The 24,778-nt window shown below is 41.5% G+C and overlaps 1 protein-coding gene across 1 annotated transcript in view; it reads right to left on the bottom strand.

Annotated features, from left to right (window-relative positions):
• Nucleotides 1-24,778, bottom strand: part of fstl4 (follistatin-like 4) — a gene marked incomplete at both ends in the record, with an annotated part of 237,648 nt that overhangs the window by 76,517 nt on the left and 136,353 nt on the right. Inside the window, 2 exon segments of the mRNA XM_079248015.1 lie at nt 12,618-12,738; nt 17,982-18,168. Of these exon segments, the coding sequence (XP_079104141.1) occupies nt 12,618-12,738; nt 17,982-18,168 (308 nt within the window).

The raw sequence follows: 24,778 nt of genomic DNA, 5'->3' as shown, positions 1-24,778 counted from the left end.
TAAGGAGTTCTTCTCTGCGTTTTCAGTGAATTCACCCAAATGAGCAACTAATTAAAACAGAGTATCAAGTCTGGCAGACGTTTACAGAGCATTGATATTTCAGATGAGTGTTTCACTGAGGAGGGCTTCCCGCTGCCTGGGATACTAATTTAATTTCACTTATTTATAATAGCATACCACAAACAGATGGCCCACTGACTCATTTTATCATTCCGGGACGTCAGTCATGTTTTTCTTTGTTTAGATCCACATGACAAGTCTGTGTTTGCTTTTTAAGGCGGATCAACAGACACCGTCCTGTCATGTTTCATTGTTGACATTCCCTCTGCTCATCTCTCTCTCTCTCAATGTTTCCCCCGGCATATAAAATGTCCACCTGTCTGGGAGGATGTTTACTCTCAGACATAATATAGTCTTGTATCTCAAACCACACACGTCTTTAATCCTTAATTGTTGATCGTGTGCAGGGTCGGAATTTCCTACTTTTACTGTACCTCTGGCTTTATGATTCTTTTGCTTTTCTTCCCCCTTCTGGCTCCAAGGGGAATTAGCTGCATTGAGGAAGTGTTGCACTAAATAAATGATTCGGAGATTAAACAGACAGCCACAGTTGCCATGGCAACCTGCAGGGCATCTTTAGCTTTTGTAGTCAGAATGCTGCAAGGTGACCACCGGCTGTGAGGCGTTACTGGAGAATTTGTGTGAATCTCAGCGAATGTGAGGCGCATGTTTATTTGTGCATAAGCAAGTACATGAGTGTCTGCATTTGTGAGGTGATTAGGCAGACTAAAATATTAATTGGCTGCTTGCCACATGAGTCCAGATAGGGGGAAATATATTACATGCTTCATTTCCATAACACTCAGCCCGGTGTCTGAGATATAAAGAGTGAGTGTTCAATAGTTTCTTCACGAAGGGCTGAAAATATCATCATAGAGGCTAATTTCTTTTTTTTATTTTTCTAAAACATTTCAATAGAGCACAAGAATATAACAAATATTCAATGGTTGTTGGAAGTCATAGTTGGCAACATGTACTTTTTCATCTTTCCGGCCACAAAATGTTTTCATGTTGCTGCAAAAATGGAGGACGCGAGCGAGCAATCACCGTAAAAAGAAAATTTAATCAAATAATCTGAGGTGACCTTTGGAAGTTTGAGGATTTTATGTTTTTTAATAATAAAGTAGCAAAAAAAGTCTTTTCAATTTTAAAACATGCATAGATGTACATTCTGATTCCCTTTTATTTGCACTTGATGTTTGAAAAAAGTGATAGTTACTCCGGGGAAAACTTCTGTTTGCAGTTTTCAACAGGCGGTTTAAGAAGCATCTTTTATTTTTGTTGTTAAAGGGGTGCTATTATGGTATTTGGAGTTTTCTGAGCTTTCTACAGTGTTACAGTGTTGAATCCTCATCAGACATGTGAACGGCACCGTTTTTTATCAGCTAAACGCATGTTTGAGTTTGAGTTTGAGTTCCAGAACTCTCTCCGTTTGGTTTCCATGGCGACGAAAAACTCGGTCGTTTTAGAGAGTTTTTTCTACTTGGAAATCCTTGTGACGTCCCGGGGGATAAGGTTCAGTGATTGGTTACCTTCTACTGGTTAACAAGGGCATGTACAAATACATCAGGCGGGTGGAAAACGTCGGATAAAGTTATTTCCAACGATGGCTGGTGAGTTTACCAAAGAGAGACATCCTGCTGCATTCCTTGCTGTGGGTTGCTGTTTTCCACTTCGTTTTCAGGCTCTGATTCAGGTTCCAACATGTAGGGCTGTATGCTATGTGTTGACATGGTATTTAGTTTTTTTTTATTGAGTTTATATTAGCCTAATCCTTCTGTTTATGAGATGTTACAATGACGGCGAAAACAGGTGCGGTGCGCACTCCCGATGTAGTGCAGTGGCGGGAGGCGGGGCTTAATGTGGAAGAGTCTCAAGCCACTCGTTTTGCCCACAGGCTGATCTGACAGCCTACGGAGAGGGTCGGTCTGAAGTAAATAAAGCGATTTGTGACAATAACTCGATCAATTCCAGCCCTTCTGGTCTCAGAAATAAAAAATAAATTATCCTGAAATGCACATAATAGTTCCACTTTAAGTGCATTTTAAAGAGTCCACGTCATACTCATATACATGTTCAGATTCTTTTCTGTGCACCAACCGTTGTTCAAAAAGAAAACAAAAAAAAATAAATAAATAAATAAAACCCTCATTTTTCACATGGTGCAGAATATAGTCTCCTATTTGTTTACTTCCTGTCCCAAAACCTCCATCAATACAAAAAAAACCCCCAAAACAAATTAATGTAAAAAGAAAAAATAAAAACAAGACAAAAAATAAATAAAGAATAAAACATCGATTGGTCAGATAATTGGAAAGTCTGATGGCACACTATACTCTAATTTGAGGTGTAGCTGCTTATTAATCAAATTCTGATCTTGATCATTATCTTGTTTTGCCTCCAATAAATGAACATGATTGTCCTGATAAATTAAATTGGAGCTCAACCAATCAGATCAAGCCGCCGTATAAACGACATGGAGGTTGTTCCAAACTTTCTCACAGTCCAATAAGATGGCAAAATATCCATCATTATTTATGATGTGAATTATTCAGTTTAATCTGCCTTTGCTAAGTAGTAGCAGTCCAATCTAGAAATTATAACTGCCATATTGCCATTATAACAATGCCTTAGAACTTACTTATAATGCCATAGGAGAAGAAATGAAGTGTGACTGTGCTGTCGTTTTATGCCAAACGATATGAAGCAGATAAATTACAGCCATGTAGTCTGTATTAGTTTTGCCCTCATTGTCATTGGAGGCTTCCACTACATGACAGCAGGTTTGTCTTGGCGGGCACATATGAACAAAAACAGCAAAAAATGCAACTGAAACTAACTCGACCAACCCGTTTTGTATTTGAAACTTCCTCCTGATTGACATGGACTTCCTGTGAAGAAGACACTGGCTAGTGCCTCATGAAACACATAAAAAAGACAACAGCAGAAATGACTCATTGGTTTTGCACTTTTGCTTTGATCAGACAACAGGGCGGTTTTATTTTCCCTCTGAAGGCTTAACCCCAGCTTTGCAGCCAAACATGAAACTGGAATGCCTCTTCAGTGCATCCTGCAATTTCTGAACTCTGCAAACCTCACTTCTGGAGGAAGTAATCACGCCCGCTCGCCTGTGAATGGGCCCTTGCACCCTGCGTTGTTATGGACTGGTAACAACACATTTTCACAAGACATCAGTCAGTTTTTTCTTCAGAATTCTGTCAGCACCCAGAAAGTACGTTGCATGGACCTATGGTGTGGAGTTTCAGCAAACTGAACCTACAGCTAGTTAATAATGCACAATTACCTCGCAGAGTATATCACTAAGGTGCATCCCCCTGTGCCCTGATACGGCAAGATGCCAGTGGAAAGCTTTCAGTTGTGTTTTCTTTTTTGTCTTTTTTTTCTTTATTTTATTGATAAAAACACTGTTGAGGTGAATAAGGGAGTCAAGATCTATTTTCATGGAAAGGTTTGAACATTTGTATGAATGCAGCACAGCATGGATGTGCAAACAGCCACAAATCAGGCAGCCTGCTTTAGAAAAACGGCCCAAATGAGCCACAAAGTGGTTATTAGGTAAATGTGTTTTAATGTGATGCAGTTAAGTCAAGGAAGAAAAAGGCTCTTCAACAAGTTTTTTTTTTTTTTTTTTTTTTTTTCCAAGTAAAAATAAATAAAAAGCGTGATATCATGTCTGCAATGTGTTTACATATTTGTATTTACAGTGTTTCACTTAGATAACGTAAGGAGAAGCTCCAAGAGAAGCCGTGGCAAGAGCATTTAATCTGGGAGCAAACCATCCAAAGATCACATCAAACAGGGAAAATCTACTGTGATTTTAGATGCAAAAATTTGGCTAAAACGTAAACATCACTCAGTACAACATGTAAGAAGTTGGATGAAAGCCTTTATGGTCCCTTACCTGATTCTGGTGCTAGTGGACAGTGGTAATTACCCAGGAATAAAGACAGCACTCAGAAGGCACCTAAACCCCTTATACACACCGGCAATTAGCTGTTAAGGTCCACTGAGCGGTAATGAGGCATCCGAAAAGAGCTGGAGGAAAGTGTGCATAGGTAAGGTAAGGTAAGAAAAGGAAAGGAGAGGAAAAGAAAAGAACAACTAAACATGGACAAAACAAAAACAGATTTGGAAAGGAAGCATAGCAAACAATATCAAAAAGAAGAAAGGAAACAAATTGGTAGAAAGTGGATACGATGGAGTTATATGGAAGCAACAACACGGACAATAGAGTGATAGAAAGCAGATGAGAGAAGAAGGTGTAAGGGATGTTGTGCGGCAGGTTTCAGAGGAAACATGACTTCAAAGCCACTACAGTGTACAGGTTCGCTGGAGATCTCTCACCCACTTGGCTGTCAGAGAACAACAGATTCTCCTTGTAAGACTGATATCTAATCTCAGCAAAGATCATTTGTGCAGATTAGGGACAAACTAGAGCAACATAAAAGATCAAACCCTGTCAGAGGCTGCTGGGCAGCAACAGAGAGATATTATCTTGCATCCCAGCCTTCAGGACTCCCTTAGAGCGTCTTTGTATGTGCAAGGCAACATGGAAACAGATCGGAAAACATCCAGAGTCTACAGATACATGTAGAGATATCGCACATTGTCTGAAAACAATGCAAGATGTCACCATCTTCAATTTACAACAGTTCTTTGTTGAAAACAGTTTTAAACATATATATATATATATATATATATATATATATATATATATATATATTTTTTTTTTTTTTTATTTTATTTTTTTTTTAGTTTTCATTTGGTATAAAATATGTCACACTTTATAAAATAAAAAGAATACAAGTGAAATTAGAACAACATTCAAAATGAACACTTAATTATACTGAAGCAATAAAATTGAAACATATCCCTGTGGGCTACAAATTTTTTCCACTTTCTTTAGTTTAATTTGTTGTTGTGGAAACAAGAGTCCCAAACCAGCAGCCCAGTAAAGCATTAGTCACTGGGCTGCAAGTGGTTCATAAATAACTAAAAAAGGAAAGCAAAAACAAATTTAAAACCAAAAGGTATTTGTAAAAACACTGAATGCATCCTTGTTTCATTGACTGGATTGGGTCTGTGGTCAGTAACATGTTTTAGTTTCATGAAAGATAAGTGGGAGTTGTGGGTACCCCAGCTCCGGTCCTAGAGGGCTACAATCCAACAGGTTTTCCATGCATCCATGTTCCAACACGCCTGACCCAAACAGTCAGTGTGCAGAACTTCGTTGGCTGCATTCCATTTAATGGAAGCATGTTGGAACGGGAATGCACTGAAAAACGTCAGGACAGCGGCTCTTGGGGAACCCTGGTGTATCTTATCAAAGAATTTTGAGAAACAGCTCAACTATGTCCATCTGTATCCATGTGCTAAATAATTATGTACCAGTTACTTTACCTTAAACGGATCTCTCAGGATAAACACAGTCTTAAAAGAAATCTGGCTGATGTAGATCATATCTGTTCCTTTGTGGTTTTGGATAGTTTACCACTTGGGAACATTTACCGACCAAATAGGCAACTGAGTGAAGTTGTTTTGTGCCGACCTTATCAGACATGCACAAGGTTACTTGACTCCGTTGCAGGTCTGAGTGGTCCAGAGACGCTGCGGCTCTCTGATCAATTTATAAAGTAAGAAAAACAATCAGCCTTTCTGAGCAAGTCAGAGAGTATTGGTGCCCAACACTTAAAACTGCTGCACTTTCCACTTTCACATGACAATTGTAAAATGGACTTTTCCCCCAAAGGCAAAATATTCTCAAATTGTTCTGTAAAATAACAAAAACATGCCAAATAGAAAGCTACTGAGGAAAATTTATTATGGCCAGTAATTTCCAACCTGGGCACCTCGACTCCCAAGGTGGGATGCTTTGACTCTACAGAGCCTGTGTGACTGTATTAATTAAAGTACTTTCTTTTATAAATCATGAAAAAAATTGACCAAATCGTTTAAATCTATTTAAAGCTCCTTCGTCAGCCACTTTTGGGTGACTTGCAAGTTTTCATACGGATGTAGTTCAGTGTAGAAGTTCATGTTTGCTCTGCTAACCTCATTTTGCATGCGTAATGTCTCCCGGTGGCAGACGACATTAAAACTGTTGCACTCTTGAGCAGCACTGTTAAAGTCAGAAGTGATTTAATGTACGAGAAGCTGAGGAAGGTTCTCTCTGCAGTTTGTGTGAATGGAACGACACACATAATGTCATGCGTTTCATTTATGTGCAATATGTTGAAGGTGATGACTAAAACAAGACCTCCTCATGTCCATCCAGCCGCTGCAGCAGCAGCAGAACAAAATGTTTTTAAGGCTGTAGGCGCTTTTCTTTTACCTAGCAATCTGCCTTGTTACAATATTTTTACATGCTATAACCCTTGGCTACAGCCTGGAGAATGGGGTGGGTGTTAGCGTTAGTTTCAGGGTTAGAGTTAGCAGTGGCCATTTAGAGGGAAGGAGAAACATGATCCAATCAAAATGTTGAGGGGGCGAGGTTGGACATCCAGCCCTGTCCAACATCCAGCCCCGCCTCATTCTCCAGTCTGCAGCCAAGACCCTCTCCTGGGCCATGGCTTTTTGGTAGCACCAATGAGGTGGTCTTCAAGAAAAAGAAAAAAAAAAAAAGTTGGTAAACACTGATTACAGCAACGTGAAAGCATGTAAAGCAACAAGAATACTGAATAATAACCTGTGCATTGTTCAAAGTAGACAATGAAAGACACGATTGGTTATCACCATAGACTGTATATAAAGAGATGGACGGAGTCTCCGTGACGTCACCCATAGGTTACTGAAGAGCTGAATTAGAGCTCGGTGGGCCGTTCCTACCGTCGCCATGTTGGCAGCGTCATGCGCGTCGTCTCTCCCGGAAAATACAAATATGGGCAAAGAGGTGGAGCTGAGAGGGCAGCCGTGAGCGTCATGGCAGATGACTGACATCAAGCGAACTCCGAGCTTGCTGTAGCTAAAAGCTAACTGAGCTAACCCCGAGATAATGGGAGCTACCCAGCTAACGGAGGTAAGCAGGCTAAAGCTAAGTCACGTTGTTCTTACTTGAAGAGCGAGGTCGGGTACCTGTCAATCAAAAGGACATGCACCTAAATTTGCCGAACTTCGAGATTAAATTACTTTAAAACGGGCTAGTTAGAAAAAATTCACTCCCCCCCACAGTTGTCATGAAGGTAAACCTGACCTATAAACCGAAAATGGATTTTTGAACCAGGCTGTAAACATGTTTATTTCTGCCGTGAAGTTGGCCTTTTTACATGGGAGTCTATGGGGATTTGCTCTGTTTTGCAGCCTCTAGTGGATGAGGGGGGAACTGCAGTTTTATGCACTTCCGCAGAAGTTTCACTTTTAACCGCCGGAGGTTGCCGCTTGGTTATCACTGATTCATTACAATGGCAGGATTGGCAGGATGAAGTAGTTCAACCTCTTCTGCGAAACACAGTAGTTAGCCACATTGTTTTCCACAGAGTTAATTATATAGCTGAACAAAATCTGTCAGTCAGCTTTAATGTGACAGGATTGATAAACAGAGCTGGTGTTGCAGCAGTGGATGTGATGCACATGGTTACTTGTGGGAATGCGAGTATTTTCCTTGACTCAGTGGTAACCCAGGCTGTGTCTTTTTGATGCAGCATTACAGAATCTTCCCTGCTGTTATTATCTACTCTGACCTCATGCTGGCTCCTCCTCGCACGACTAAAACCACATGTGGAAAGCTGTTCAGTTTCTTCCTTTTCTTTTCTCTTTATCCCACCACGTCTAAAAACACAGTAGTGTCCTTGTTCCTTGTTAATAGTCACATGTCCTCATTTGACATTTAATTATTCAAATGAAAGTGAATAGATCAAACAGAGATAAAACTCATAACCTTGATATAAATGAACCATTTTTCTGGTTTATAGGCCAGATATGTAATTTTTAATTAAACCTGAGAAGCCACTCCTTCATTTTAATATGCTGCTACTCACAAAGCATTTTCTATGTAGGCGGGGGTCAATGCACAATGCGGATGGAATCCTATTGAGTTTGTTTTCAGTCATCATATGATTAATTTCCATTCCTGAGAGGGTGCAGCAAAAAAAAAGCTTTATGATTAACATAAAACATTATGAAATATCCTCACATGATCCCCTGAAAGTACCCCAGACATCATTTAAAACATGAACTCAAAAACATCTTATTCAATAAAACTCAAGATAAAAAACTTTCTCACCCAAATCTGCCCTTTATTTCCACTTTCTATCCTTTTTTTCTACCAGATTTTCCCTTTCAGCAGAGGAGTTGCCTTTGCTTTCTTTACTGACTCTCCTCTCTAAATCCCTTCTCGGTATTCCAACTTCCCCTACTGAAAGCCCTCTTTCCTCCACCTCCATTACATCCCATCCATCTCCCTCTTTTCTTCCACCCTCTCCATCTCCACTTAACTCTCTTGATTAATTAGGAAGAATTGCAGAGTGGCGCCGCCAGTGCAGCTGAGGATTTCCATATAATTCCACTCTTAACAGGTGTCAAATACTCACAGAAACAGAAAACAAATACTCACAGTAGAGGATAAGCTTAAGACTTGAAGAGCTGCATGTGTGGAAAAGATGGCTGGAGAATGCAAACTAGGAGAACCAGCCTGGTCCTAATTAGAGAACTCACTAGCAGTGTGCTGCAGCAGGTACTGGAAAATGAAACCGAAGACTTCCAGCCCTTCCCTTTTACTAAAGGTTGGCTATAACTCAAACACGTGTTTGTAAAGTAAAACTGCAATGCTGGCTCAAATGTCCAACATATGAAAATGTATTCTTTATTTTCTTTGGTAAAAAAAAAAAAAAAAAAAAAAAATCAGGTGAAAGGAAATGACTGGAGATGAACTTTGATTCTGGATGTGTAACTTTCACTAATAACTGCTCTCTTTGTTATTGGCAGCATCAGCAAACAAACAAAATGAAAATTAAGAGGCACATAATCAAAGCAAACTCTTCTTATGCTCACTTTCTATTCTCTTCTCAGCTGTTGCTACTTTCTGCTCACATTTAGTCTTTCTCCTTGCATTTTCCTCCCTCACTCTGTCGATTCAGAGTCATCGTGAATATCTTTTATGAAAGCAGCACGCCAGCAGGCTTGCGCGATCGCTGCAGCATTCGCACACGAGATCTTCCCTCATTTTTGCTTCATGCTGCTCTCCACAGTCTCTGCAGAATCTGGAGGTTTCGCTATTAAATTCTTTCATTCTCAGAGTTTCATTTAGAGTTTTGTCTCTAAATTTGACCACTATCACTCAGCAAGACCCTGAATTTTGCTATAATAGGTCCTGATGTGTGGTGACGTTCCCTTCTGGCTTTCTGGTGTGACGAGTTTGATTGCATCTGTAACGGAAAACTAACAGGCGGATCTTCTCCCTGCTAATGTGCTGAGCCTCTATAGAGTGTTTAGTCTGACAGTTGCTATAACATCATACCTGCATGTATATCCCGCTGCCTAGGCGTACTGAAGTGTATGTATTTGTTTCCTTTTTTTTTTCTGGTTTATAATGGAAATAATGTCTTTCACAACTGGATTCCCTCAAATGATAGCAACATAATGCCCCCATATTATCCAAATAAGTCTTTGAATGCTGCTGAGATACCATCCTGTGCAGTTTTTCAAAGCTGGCTGTGTCTCCTACCTTGCTACCTTGCAAGAAGATTTGTTGACTCGTATCATGCTAAGCACCAGACACAGCAGAGCAGCCGGTATTCTCCTATCAACTACAGATATCTCAGACTGTGCGCTACAAAAGCTTACTCACCACATATAATGCATAGAATGCACTCAGTCCATGTATTTATGAAGAGCAGCTTTGTAAGCATGGATCCACAGGGGAGCTATGACCTTGTGTGACCGTATGTATTACATCTGTAGGCTGCAGATACCCCTCAATAAGCCTGCTGACTTATCAGCTCTAATGCTAATGCACTGCTGCCTTTTCCTGAACAGTTAATGCGATCCGGCATCAGTGGCCAGTCCGTGAGACAAATTCCTGCACATTTACTGGAGTATAATTACAGTGGTTCTGATTCCAATACAAAGGGCACATGTACGAAGCATCCTCTCCCACACAGTGTTGACACTGTAATAAATGTTCGTAAACACAATCCCGCGAAACTGCAAACAGACGGGACACCGTGGAGCTGATTTAAATACCATTAAGTCGTTATCTCTGCCTTGCAATGCACTCTACGGCAAATAAAACCTTATTATTCAGTCGCGCAGAGCAATAAGTCGTTCTTTCTTCTGGCTTTATAGAGAAAAAGAGAAAAAAAAACTATTAATTATTGGTGTAAACTGCAACACTAGCAATCATGCAGAAGTGGGTTTCAATCGCAAGCGAGTTAACTGGGAGAAAACAGTAATAATTCATTAGTTGTTTAAGCAATTCATGAGGCTAAATATCCCATCACAGTTGCTTTTGATAGTCTTGATAGATGCTGATGGTCCTGGAGGATTAGATGTTTTCATAAAAAAAAATAAAAAAAGCTTCATTCTGTATAAGCAGATCTTTACTCTAAATCTCTAAACTACAATAAAAACCATGTAATAAACACATGCATACTTATGAAAATGATTCTTTGGGAGATTCAAAGCTCCTCTATCGTCTGTTTGACTGATAGCGTCAGAACTGATTCTGAATGTTTGATGCACAAGGGAAAATGTGATCGCTGTCTTCCATTAATTGCTTGGAATCTGTGAAGAAATCTTCACTCTTGAGTTTAAACCCTCACTCTTGAAGAAACAATGAGGTGCTGAAGTGGAATCTACTTAACACAAGTGACAAAGAGGCAGCAAAATGATAAAAAAAAATCAGAAAACACAACAGGCAGGGCTTGTAAAGGGTAGAAAAAGAGGGAGAGGATCAATAGGAATGTAATCAGGAGTATATTCCAACCATATTCAATTTGCTGTAGAAAAATGAAAAAGAAACAAGAATAGCTTTAGGTGGCAACATAACGGAGCTCTGTAAGGTTGTGTATTTGTCAACGTTTTGGTGTTGAAGGAAAAGAAAGCAGAAGTATTTCTAAGCAACACAAGTTTAGGAAATGTGGGATGAACAGTGAAGCTGAGTCGTCCTCTTGGGAAATTGCTTGTGATTCTTACATCAAAGCTACAGAACAGAAAGAGAGTATCAACAGGGAGCAAATGTGGAAACTAAAGACGGATTGCTGACTATGCTTTTTACGCTTGTGCTTAAAGTTAAAGGATTCCCGATGCCACTGGTTTAGATGTGCGGCTGGAATAAGGCCTGTGGCTTAAAAGAAAAGAGCAACCAGGGAGAAACATCACCGTTTAGCTTCATTATTGATATTCTCCTTTCCAAGGCTTTATCCATATTGTGGATTTCTGCTCTGCTAAGCACACCTGTGATTCCTGGCTGCACTGCTTCCCAGACCAGTCACTGGAGAGAGCAGGGACTGCATCCCAGGACACACACACACACAGTTATGCTAAGGCACACAATCAACATTATCCAGAACACCAGATGTGCCACTCAAACGTAATTGCTCCCTCTTGGTGTTGCCTTTCTGCAGTCCAACAGTTAACCTTGAGCGTCATCTGATCAATAGCTTGTTATTGGTCCCAACCCACCTCTTCAGCTGCTTGTCAAACATAAAATGCATTGATAAACTCAGCTTAAAACCCTGCAGGCAAACCTGGAGGTAGATAAATACCATGCAACGTCTGCCCACTGCCCATCTGGAGGGTGAAACCAGAGCAACTGAATAATAGTGGGTTGGTTCCCATTAAAACCAGTCATTAGGAGGCTGAATTAGTGCAAGGCTTAATAGACCTGTACAAGCTGAAAATAAAGTCTTGGAAATGGCCAGCTGCCATTGCTAACTGCTGCTTTGATATATTTTGACAGACTTTATAACCTAGTTGAATTTGGTCGGCAGGTATTGGACGGCCAAGTGAGGCAACACGTTGAGGACAAAACGACAACGTTGCCATGGTTTCTCGTCATTTTGACGCCAACGCTAGGACAACAGCAGTGATGGAACTGTGATTATTGGTCTTAATAAGGTGGAGCCTGCTAGGCCCTGGACCACCATTCAGCTTAAACCTCAAAGGCTATTAGAGTGATTTCAGACGCTATAATCAATCATGGTTTTATCTGCAGCTGAATCATTTCTGTCCTCATTGCTAGAGCGGAGATAATGATGGATGCTACCAGCTTTTAAAAGTCTGCAACAGTAATCTATGTTTTCAGCGTGGTGTTGACGATTCCATATAGATTTACTGGAACAGTCCACGATGCTATACGTCAGGACGAGCCTCATTATAGAAAACACAATTTATATCAGCATTGTGATGGACTAGTGACCTGTCCAGGGTGTACCCCACCGACCCTTAATTGGAACAAGTGGTTCAGAAAATGGATGGATGGATATTTTATATCAAGAACAATACCGTCATCGCAGATAGTTTTCATGTTTGGTTATTTAAAGACAATGTTGAAAATTAAACTGCAAATAAAGAAAAGGAAGACAAAGTGCAAAAGAACTTACGGAAAGCCGTGTAGAACTCATGCAGACTGAGGTGGCCGTCATTGTTGTAGTCGTCGTAGCGCAACAGATCTTGCATTGTGCACTCCAACAGACTGTCTTCCAGATGCTCCTTCATTGAGATCTAAAACGAACAGAAAAAACTTATGATTTTACAACACATGAAAATAAAAACAAATGTGTGGACAGGAGGATGTTGCTACATCATTTATACAACTTTAAACTTGTCGGTTCTCTCGTATTATTGTATTAATGTAAATTTTTATGACCTGAAATAAAAGGCACAGATGTGAAATGTTCAGTATTTAAAATTAAAAGAAATATAGGGATCACATTTAATTACAACAGTACTAGCCTACATTTAGCCATAATATTCTCTTTAATTTAGATTATTAATTTTTCTGAAAATACTTAGCATATTAAGTTATGTTTGCCTGTAAATCCAGCAACAGACTTGTCTCTAAATGAGAATCCCTCATGTGAGTACTGAAAACAGAGTCAGCTTGAATAAATTAGTCCTGCTGGTAACAGTAAATGAAACAGTCTAAGTTTATCCAAAAGGACAAAGTGTAATTTTCAAGTTGACTGAATTCTCAAAAGTGCACTGTCTTCATCCAACCAGAAAATGAAATGAGATACACAAACAGTTTTTACAGAGTATTATGTCTATTCCATGTAAATGAGAGTTAAATAAAAGTGCAATAAGGCTTGCAAACATCTGATTGGTGAACTTTTTTGATAACAGTACACTTTAAAAAAAAACTTATATTTCAGAGAAAAACTTATGTATTAAAAATTATATATATATATATATATATATATATATATATATATATATATATATATATATATATATATATATATATATATATAGATATACATATATATAATATATAATGCTGCCTGAAAAAGAAGTGGGTACACTCCGTATACCCGCGTATACCCTGAACTACACCACTGGACTAACCTCTGTTCAGTATCTGCTCCATTATTATTATTTTATTTTTCACGAAACCATGGCAGTCACTTATATAAACGTCTCTCAGCAAGTCCATCTCTGTCTGAAGACTCTTCAGGCTAGAAAAGTGGATTATTGTGTGATTTATTATGGAGCACTTTAACAGGACACCTTACCGAAACATCACATATTTCCTTGTTACATTTCTATTCAGAAAAAATGGCCATAACTACTTCATAAAATCCAACAGATCTCAGAAGAGGAAAGTGTTTGGATAGAAGGTACAGATGGCAATCTGCATGAAACAGAAAGTTTTTCTACACTAGAACTCGACATCGAGGGATTTTAGACACTATTTTAGACACAAGTGCAGTTTCAAAGAATGTGAATGACTGTTGTTGGATGAAAAAGACTCTTATTACAGAAATTATGCACACGGTTATTTCGGAAACACTTTCATTTTCAGCCACAGCCATCATCTTTAAAGGCTTTGCACACCCACACAGGCACATATGGTTGTTATCTTACTGCAGGGCATCAACTCATGTTGACTCTGTGTGGAGTTATGCATATGAGCAACATGTATGAACTCTGGGGGGGGGCATCTAAGATGCACGAGGCTTGATGCAAATTTTTTATCTAAGATAAGATAAGCACATTTAGCTCAATTTCACATGTTAAAGCAGCAGTCGGGAGTTAGAAGAGCATAAACACAACGATTCACATGAACCAGAAAGAATATTATTAACAATATAAAGTATGCATTTGAAGTTAAAGTTCAAATTTACAGGCGAGCATTAAAAAAGTGAAGTAACAGTAACAAACTGTGTTAGTGGATGGGCAGATTAATAATAGTAACCACAAAAAATATTTGTCGCACGTGTATTTTAAATCTTTTCTATTTTTTTTTTTTTTTTAATGAAAATGATTATAAGAAAATAAACACCTCTGAAGATGGAAAACAGGTCGATATCACTCATGAGCCAAATTCTAATCATCACTGATGTTTGTGATTTTTAATTTAATTTAAATTTTTTTTTCAAATAATTTGTAAATAAAGTTAGAATTGTACACTTTATAGGCACAATAAAAAAAAAATGTTATATTAGATGGAGACGATGATCTTGAGAGGGCAAATTAATGGTGTCACCTTCTCTTGTTTAACACACTTATCAAGTCTGATTGTCCTATATGTGCCATCGCAAATTCGTTTTTACTTTGCAAGCCAGTTGGGCGTGATGTGAAAACTGTTTGGGTGTGAGAAGGAGAAGGAAGATAGATAAACAAAGACAGGAGGCAAAACAACGTGGGGAATATGTGCATTTGACTTCAAGTTGACTTTTGCATTTTTTACGTGTTTACATGGTCATTTTCATCAGTTTAAAGTGGAATTAACTTTAATTCAGAAATAAAGAGGAATTAAAACTCCCATGTAAATGTAGCTGCTTTACTCAGTCAGCATCAGAGGTTTGCAGATGAGCATCATAACCAGACTGTCCTTTTAGGAAACAAAAAAGGACAGTCTGGAAATGTGAAATGAATAAAAAGAAAATCTTGATGAAACAGCTCTACGATGATCATGCACAGGCACGAGTCAGGACACTTCTGGGTTAAAAACACATGGCTTTTTACAAACAGGAGAAATAACCGCAATATACATTAAAGGTGGAGTATGTAAAATTTTCAATATTTTCAAAATAAATTAACTCATAAAATAACTACAATCATAATTAGATTTTTTTTTAAAAACATGTAGGTTCCAGTCTGTCCATATTTGATGCGTTATTAAATTACAAGTTTAATTAATGACAAAGACCCTTCTTAAATGTTTGCCTACCAGTAAAAAAAAAAAAAAAGTGCTTTTTGTCATTTGTTATTGATTAAACTTGTAATTTAATAACGCATCAAATATGGAGAAACTGGAACCTACATGTTCAAAAAACTTTCTGATTATGATTGTAGTTCTTTTATTAGTTAATTTATTTAGAAAATATTGAAAATCTTACATACTCCACCTTTAAAGTCAACACTGTACCACGTAAGACTGCAAAAGGTTTCATCATAGTTCTGAATATATTTAAACATCTTTGGAAAGACTTCAAAAGTATGCAGGAAGCCTGAGAGTCTAAAGAAATAAGAAGCCTTTATTTAAGTCTCTGAACTGTGACAGTGTTTAAAGCCACAACCCACCGAAGGGGGTCTCACTGAGCCTGGAGGAGTCCCGCCCTGTTTCCCCTTTCTGATATTCAAAAACTGTAAATGATGGAAGTAAAAAATTCAGTTTTGATTGAAATATTAGAGAAATCCATCATGTTTAATTGAAAGACTCCTGGAAATCAGGCCATCTTTTCTTCTGTTGCGTATTTATTTATTTTGGTTTTGTTTTATTTTTGTTGTATTTATGGTCAAAATATCAACACGATTATTACTTTATATGTTTCATCCCTCCAGTTTTCCGAGTCTGAAAGTAAAACCCGACTTCTCAACGGATTCAGTATGGAGCTGCACATGTGACATGGCATATTAAAGGATGCGACAAACTTTTTTTTTTATTTTTCATGTTGCTGCCTGCAGCTGACTGCAGCCGTACGCTCACTATCACAGACTTTTCTCTGCCTTTGGGTGTTTGAATAAAACATTTTTAAACCCTAAGCACAGGACTTTACTCTCCAAGATTATCTGTGACAACAGATAGATCCCGAAGTGAAGACAGTTTGTATGAATGACTGCAGTTCCTCTTTGATCCTTAAAAGCATAATCTGTGTGGAACAGAATTTCTAAGTTCCTACAGAATAAGAATGACTTATCTTCAGATTTGTCAGTGACATGCCGGCTTTGTTAAATCTTTTAATGCAGCTCTGCATTAAAGGCAAGTCACTCAATATGTTTTCAATTTTAAAAGAGCACAAAACTTGTTGGAGTTTCTGATTAGCGTTAAGCTAACAAAAGATTTCTGTTCTGCCAGATGCTGCAATATCTGCGTATTTAGTAGCACTTACATCTAGCTCCACTTCTAATGAGCTTATTTTTGACACTGACATCATGCCGTCTTCCTGTTTCTGCAGAACTGAGATGCGGTCATGTGACCTGCATGGTGTTTACAGATAAATGTTGTGATTTCCACACGACATCAATGTGTCGTTCAGACGACTTGCATGATGTCGTTAGCTACGCTACCAAATGTATTTATAAAGTCACTTTGCTACAAAGATCAAAACTTTTTCGCCATTAAATGAAATGATCATTTTATTTAAGTTTCTGGCTTTTTAGGAGAACTTTTAGCTTCCTACCATCCTGCTCAGTGATGTATTTGACTAACTTTTACACTGGGCTTTATTGTTTTCTGATGCCTTAATGGTATCGTTCAGCATACAAAAACTGTTTTTTACACTAAATTTTTCACCAAACTGCTTTGATTATGTAGCATCTAAGTGTATCTTGTGTCATTTGTTTGTTGTTTTGGACAGACATACAGCCCTAAATAAAAGATTTCAGGTTGCAACTGGTATTTGTGTTGCAGACCTGGATTAAAAGAGATGGCTGAACTGTTCCAGGTGTGATGAATCAACTTGAATTTTCTCTGTTTCAATTTCAGAATTCTGTTTCTCTTATAGCCGTGTGTTTTTTGTTAACTTTAAAATCTCTTTAACCCATTTTAACAGCAAAATACGGAAGTCAGGAAAGATGCGATCTGATGCTATCTGAAGTTTCGCGAGTCTGGAAAAGAGCTTATCTAACATTAGAAGGTACATTTAGACTATATGGACGAACCTCATCTGCAAATGGCATTAACCCTGTTTTTATTAAAAGTGCTGAAATAATTACACACTGAACATTACAACAGACTTGATTATTTAACGTGAAATTTAGATTAGGTAGGAATGTAATGCATAGTTTTTTGTGTGTTTTACTAAAGACTGTATATATAAGAATTCTGAAGAAATGTCTGCATTTTAAAATGTGGAATGTTTGATAAAAAAAAAAAAAAAAAGATTGCTAATAAATGCAGATCAGAGCCTGCCTGCCAACAGCGTGTTTTTTCCTTCCTGCAAAAATATAAGGACTCATTAGAGGCCTGTAACACTAATATGCAGCATTTTCCACTATTTTCATGAATAGCACCTCTCCTTAAAACTATTTTATTTCCCTCCATCCATCCATTTTCTAAACTGCTTAATCCAATTCAGGGTCGCGGGGAAGCTGGAGCCTATCCCAGCTGGCATTGGGCGACAGGCAGGGTACACCCTGGACAGCTCGCCAGTCCATCGCAGGGCACTATTTTATTTATTTCAAGTTATTTAACTTATTCATATTAATTTTTGGATCTTCCTTTTATTTGTAATTGCAATGTTCCACTTGCAATGTTTTATAATGCTGTCATCATCAGGCCGATTCAGCTTGATACTCACTTTTTCCAGCTCATCGCTGACCAGTCGGCCATCCTGGTTTCCATCCAAGAATTCAAACATGGTGTCCACCAGCGCTCTCTTCGCCTCCATGTCACTCTGTTGGTTCTGCTGTCCGTCCTTCTGCACTTTTGGCTGCATATCCAGCAGCGTGTTCTTCAGCTTGTTGTATTCGGACATAGTGCATGCACTGCCTGCAAGGGAAACAACACATATGGAAAAGAAGACATTCTCAGTTACACAAGCTTTTGGATTGTTGGTCTAAACTGGATTTAGCTACCCTGCCTCTGACCCAATGACTGCTGGGATAGGCTCCAGCTTCCCTGAGACCCTTCATTGGAACAACCAGTTAAGAAAATGGATAAATGGATGGATGGAAACTAACTGAGGCTGGAGAATGCAATTTGCAATACTTGTCTAGGTGTAATGGAGTTTGACATTTCTTACAGAAGACTCTTAAATACTCGTGGTTTTAGGAGCTTATGATTTACTGCACACAGATAATCAAGTAAATCTATCAAAGTGTTTTGCTCGAGGTTGAGGTCAATTCAGAAAGCAGCAAGTTTTGCAAAGGAAGTAATCAATCCAATAAATCTCAGTTACCTTCTTTTTATTTCTGAGGTCTGTGTGGAGTACAACTGGCTTCCAGTCAAAGATCGCTAAGGAAACACGCACTTCAACGGTGATGACCTTTTCATAATTACCACCCAAAGACTCCTACAACCACGCAGCAAAGACAGTGTGAACTCTTCTTTCCAAGCAGACAGTTGAGTCAAGGTCTTGGCTAAATCCCTGTTCAATGTTCTTCCTGCACGGCAAATGAGGCGTGAGGTGGTTCAGACATGAGGGATCATCACCTAACTGTTATCTCTGTCTCTGCCCTGAAAGGGCAGAAATATATTTACACTGTATCTTATATGGAGAGGGGGAAAAAAAAAAAGTCTCCTTGATCTGATTTCCTGTCTTACAAAGGGTTTTATGCAGTGGATCTGAAGATTATGTGAAGGCAATCGCTGCATATGGTTAATAAAAGAGAGAATAGAGCGCATATGCTATGTTTCACCAGCGCTGTGTAGCTGACAGAGCTGATTAAGATACCAAATTATCCTAATCATCTAAAGACCTTTGCGTCCCTACGCAGAGAATGGATGCCAACCCTGCATGTTACAGTGAACCATGCTCTTTGTCTTTGCTGCAGATGGCATGTCCTTTCATGCAGTCCTCCTCATTGTGCTAAGCAAAGCAGCTGCAGCAGTGGCAGAGAAATATCCGTCTGCATTACCGTGCATCCACCCCTGACTCTGTTTTATTGTTCTAGAGGGACTAAGACTCTCTTTATTGCCTGTTTGAAATGTTAGCTGCTTAAGTGAGTGATCCGAAGCAGTGCGTGCCGTGGACACTCAATGTCCCGGAGCCAGAACCAAACCCCACTCCTCAAAACATCCTCCCAGCTCTGACTTTATAAATGTCAAGCGGAGAGGAACAAACACAGAGACAGAAGAAATTCTCTGTCATGCTGAAGGGGAAAGGATTGTATGTAAAGATGAAAGTCATGAAGTTCCTCTTTTCCTTTTAAATATGAGATTACATGAGCCCTGAAAGGCAGCCATGGTCTTGCTGGTGCATCTCGGCTGTTTGTGAAGCCAACATTCCTTCAACCTTTGTCAATTTTTATCAGACATAATTCCCATGTTGTCTGACATGTCCCCTAGGAAATTAATAATAATGTGTCATTGCTATTATGCTATTAATACTTCCCTCAATAATTCACTGAAAATGAATTATTCATTCTCCTAATACATTCATTCATTTTCTGAACCGCTTATTCCAATTCAGGGTTGTGGGGAAGCTGGAGCCTATCCCAGCCGGCTTTGGGCGACAGGCAGGGTACACCCTGGACAGCTTGCCAGTCCATCGCAGGGCCACACACAGAGAGACGAACAACCACTCACACTCACTCCTAGGGGCAATTTAGAGTGACCAATTAACCTATCATGCATGTCTTTGGATGGTGGGAGGAAGCTGGAGTACCCGGAGAGAACCCATGCATACATGGGGAGAACATGCAAACTCCACACAGAAAGGCCACTGACCAAACCCCTCCCCAGCCAAGGATCGAACCAGCAACCTTCTTGCTGTGTGGCCACAGTGCTAACCACTGCGCCACCGTGCAGCCACTGAAACTGAATTATATAAAAGGAAATTCTTTCCCTTTGACTTTTTTTTTTTTTTTTTTTTTTTTTTTTTTTTTTTTTTTTTTGTCTTGTCCAGCATTTAAGCAAGCAGACTGATGTTCTGGATGCTGTGTTCTGCTGAGCAAATTTATTTTGCCAAGGGGAACTTTTGTAGATGTAATGATCCCCTTGTATTTCTTGATTCTTATTTTATTTTTCAATTTGTTTTGGATAATAGCTTGTATTACAGAGTTTATGCTACTGGACCCGACCGGAAAGGACAGGAAAGGGGCAGAAAGAGAACAGAAAAGAGAACATAAAAAAAACAAAAAAAAAAAAACAAAAGAAAGAGATCAATGCATACATGTATATGCACATACATACCCACCTACATATATATGTATATACACTCGCACATACATTATATATATACATATATACATACATACATACATATACACATACATACACATGCATACACACACATGTACACATACATGCATACATAAAGATAGATATACATACATACATATACACATACATACACACATATATATATATATATATATATATATATATACATATATACACATATACATACTCACATACATACACATACACTCACACATATGCATACATATATACATATCCATACACATACATACATACACATACACATACACATAAGTACACACACATACCCACCCACACACATAAATATATACACCCACACAAGCCAACTCTAGATTCGTGGAGAACAAAACCGTTGACAATCATGAAGACCAGAAACTAGCAAGTTAAGTCAAAAAGACAGAAAGAGAGGTACCTGCTGTTAGTGAATAAACTTGCTGGATGACTCAGTGACTGTGACACATGCAGAACATTCATGCAGAACATTCAGAGTGGAACGTGTTTAGAGAAGAGTGATCATGCCAATGTGACCCCGCCCGCCTACAGCTAGAGGAAGGCCAGGGGAACCCAGAGACCCGGGTAACCGACAGTCACCCCCAGGTACAGATCCCAACCCCCCCACTCCAGAGCCAGCCATGCATCTGCCCAGGAGGTGGCGAAGGAGGTGCCCAACCAGAGTCCCCCGCAGTCAGGGGGAACAGGCCCCAGCAGGCCCAGGCCGGCAAGGGCCGATCCCGCCGGGCACCGGCCACCTAGGGCAGACAGAGCGCAGGCCCCAGGGCCCCAAGAGCCCGTGAGCAGCCCCCCGCCCCCGCAGGCAGAGGGCACAGCCCACACCGACGGAGGACCAGGATCCCCAGACCGCCACCCAGCGGCAGCCAGGTCGCACCCCAGCGCACCAGCTGCGCCCCCGGGTACAGGACACCACCCCCCCACCACCAAACCACACACACATATACATGCATACCCCGCCCCCCCCCCAACACGCACTCCCCTCACACATATACATGCATACCCCCCCCCCCCCCAAACACGCACTCCCCTCTTAACCCCCATCCACACAACCCTCTGCAATCCATGCACATCATCCATAACATATACAACCCCACCCCACCTCTACTCACTCACCCATACCAAGTCACACGAATCCCAATCGCCCCCGCCCCCACACACGCTCACCCCCCCCCCCCACACACACACACGCTCACACCCCGCCACCCCATCCCTCTACTTCTACCCAACCACACATGCCCCACCAAACACCCCTCCACCACCCATAGCCCCCCTCCAAACTTCACCCTCACTCACACATCCCATTCCGCATATACACCCCCCCCTACACACACACACACACACACATACCCTCACTCCTCCAACACAGGCACACCCCAATACAACCCACGCGCCAACATACCCCTCCACACACACATCTACTCATCCTCACACATCCCTATCCCCTACCCACCTATATCCCCAACCCTAATCCCCCCCCCAGCCATCCCACCATCCATCTGTAACCCCATACACCCACTCCCACACATCCTCACCTCACCCCTCCATCATGTCCCATGTGAGATACCTCAGAGGGGGCAGAGGACAGGATGGCCCCGATCAGGGCCCCCATAATTACCGCCCACCACTCCCAGCGTCCCCCCCACCACCCCACAGATGCAGCCGACCCAGCACCCCCCCAGGGCCGGCGACAACCCTCCTACAGCCAGGCCAGCCCAGACTTAGGCCTAATGGACGGCACTCTTCCCCCACCCGTACCCCCCCCCAGTAAAGCCCCGAGAGCAGGGGCATGAGAAGACCCTATCGTCCCTGCCTCCCCCCCGCTTATGACTGATTGTGAAGTATGTATTAGTTGCAATTAAAACTGAGGGAATTGCCACGCGGTGCTGGGAGAGGGACCACCTAAGCAGCCCCGCCCACCATACACTGCATGCTCTTCCCCCTAATCATGTGAGTCGTCAGTGTTTTGGTGTTTGGTGTCTAAGTGTAATTAAAACTGGGAGGTGAGCCGAGGCTGGGTGCAGCGATCAAGACCACCTTGATGGCCTTTCTCACCACCCAGCGCCACGTGCACACCTCCCAATACCCTGCCTGTGTGTGATGGGGAGCGGGGAGGAAGAGGGGTTGAGGGATTTAAGTCTGGAGGAAAGTGAGCTTTCCTCCAGAAGGTGAGCCGCCCGCAGCACTGGGCACGCCCCCTACTCCCAGGGCCCCCCAAGGACCAGGACAAGCCGGGGACAGCCATCCCCGTAACCAGAGCCTTCGGCGACTCTAACCAGAGAGTCATCACTGACCCAAGAGGGGACCAACTCACCACATGCAGAAGGGGGGCACGAGGACAAAGAGGAGGCGGGGCGGCAGAAGGGGAATCCCAGACCGATTGTCCACCGCCCCCTCACTCACAGAGGACACCCCCACCTGGGGACATGAAGTCCCCACCTTGTCCACACATCGGCACCTCACACTGTCTCAGCACAAACCTACAGCCACACACACACACACACACTTCCGGACACATTCAGGTCCACCCAACCACCCGTTCAGCCCACCCTTAAAACCATCCTCCTGACCCCCACGTCACATCCAAATCTCCCCCACTCCCATCCATCATATCTACACTTATCCACCAACCTACCACACACATGCACCACCCACTCCCCCATACATACACCCCTGCCCCCCCCCACACACACACAGACAGCACGCCCCCCCTCCCCCCCCATACACACACCCGTATACATGCACCACCGCCACTCCCCACATACACGCATCACCCCACTCCCCTACACACACGGCACTACCCCCCCCACAGACACCACGACACCCCCCCCACACACGCATCATCACACTTCCCCACCCACACACATCCACATACCTATGTACCGCCACCAGTCCTCAACGCACACCCCCTACACACATCCCTCCATACACACTCACATCCCATCCACACTATCAAACACCCCCCACTCAACAAGTCCCAGGGTCGCAACCAGGCACCAGAGCACGTACCTGCCCGCCGCCGCAGCGACAGGTCCAGGTCAGCCCAGCCCCCCCCCGGCACAAGCCGACCCCCCACCCCCAAGAGACAGGGGACAACCCCGGGCACCGGAGCCCGGGACCCCGCCCAGCCCACCCCACGGCGGCACAGGCGCCCGTTACGGAGTCACGCCCGCCAACCCATCCCCCGCCAGCGACCTCGCCCCGCCGCTGCGCGGCAACTCCAGCCGCTGGCCCATCCAGGTCCACAGTAGGGCTAGAAACCTAGCCACTCCAGCAATGGAGCAGTCAAAATCCCCCCCCCAGGAGCCCACCACAGACCCACAGCCCCCAGAGAACCCCAACCGGCCACCAACCCCGAGCGCAATAAGGTCACATTCTCCCCCCATACTAAGTGATGGAGCTGATCACAGGGGACCAGAGGGAATAAAGTTCAGCTGACTGATCTCTTGAGGAGGCAGACATCATCTCGACACTGATGTGATCTAATAAGAGATTTCTGAACTGCTGGATACACAGACTTTGTTTGCTTTTCCAGTTTAGAAGGATAGTTTTCTTTGCGATACATAAACTGGTGAGGATTAAGTTTGCAGAATTAAATTCTATGTTAATTTCACCCAAGTAACCCAGTAGGCCCAGTTTGGGGTTTGTAGGGATGTTACATTTGAAGCAATTTGACAGATCTTTACATACCTGAAACCAGAATTCCTGGACAGGTGGGCAAGACCACAAAGCATGGTAGTAGCTGTCAATTGTGTTGCCAGTGCAGTGTGGACAGATGTTTGATTGTGACAGACCCATCCTGAACATCCTGTGTCCTGTATAATGAGTTCTATGCAGAATTTTAAATTGTATTAGTTGCATGTTTGAATTCTTAGTCATTGTAAATGTATTTGAACAGATTTGTGACCATTCATTTTGGTCAAAGTTACTGGATAAGTCTGCTTCCCATTTAGAAGTTGGGAGACATATGGAATCGTCTAGCTTTGATAGTAATCTATATATTTTGGATAACAGTTTCGGGGCATTGAGATTTAAGAATTCTGCAGCCCTGATAGGTAGCTGCAAGTTTAATTGATCAGGGGTGTATTTCTTACCTATAATAGATTTAAGTTGGTGGTATTCTAAGAATTTTGTGCTGCTGATTTCATATCGTGAAGTAATTGTATCAAAAGGGAGAAAGTTCCCATTTTCTATTAAATGTTC

The sequence above is a fragment of the Telmatherina bonti genome (assembly GCF_933228915.1).
Source record: "Telmatherina bonti genome assembly, chromosome: 10".
In the NCBI taxonomy this organism is placed as follows: domain Eukaryota; kingdom Metazoa; phylum Chordata; class Actinopteri; order Atheriniformes; family Telmatherinidae; genus Telmatherina; species Telmatherina bonti.
This window is presented reverse-complemented; position numbering and strand designations above follow the sequence as displayed.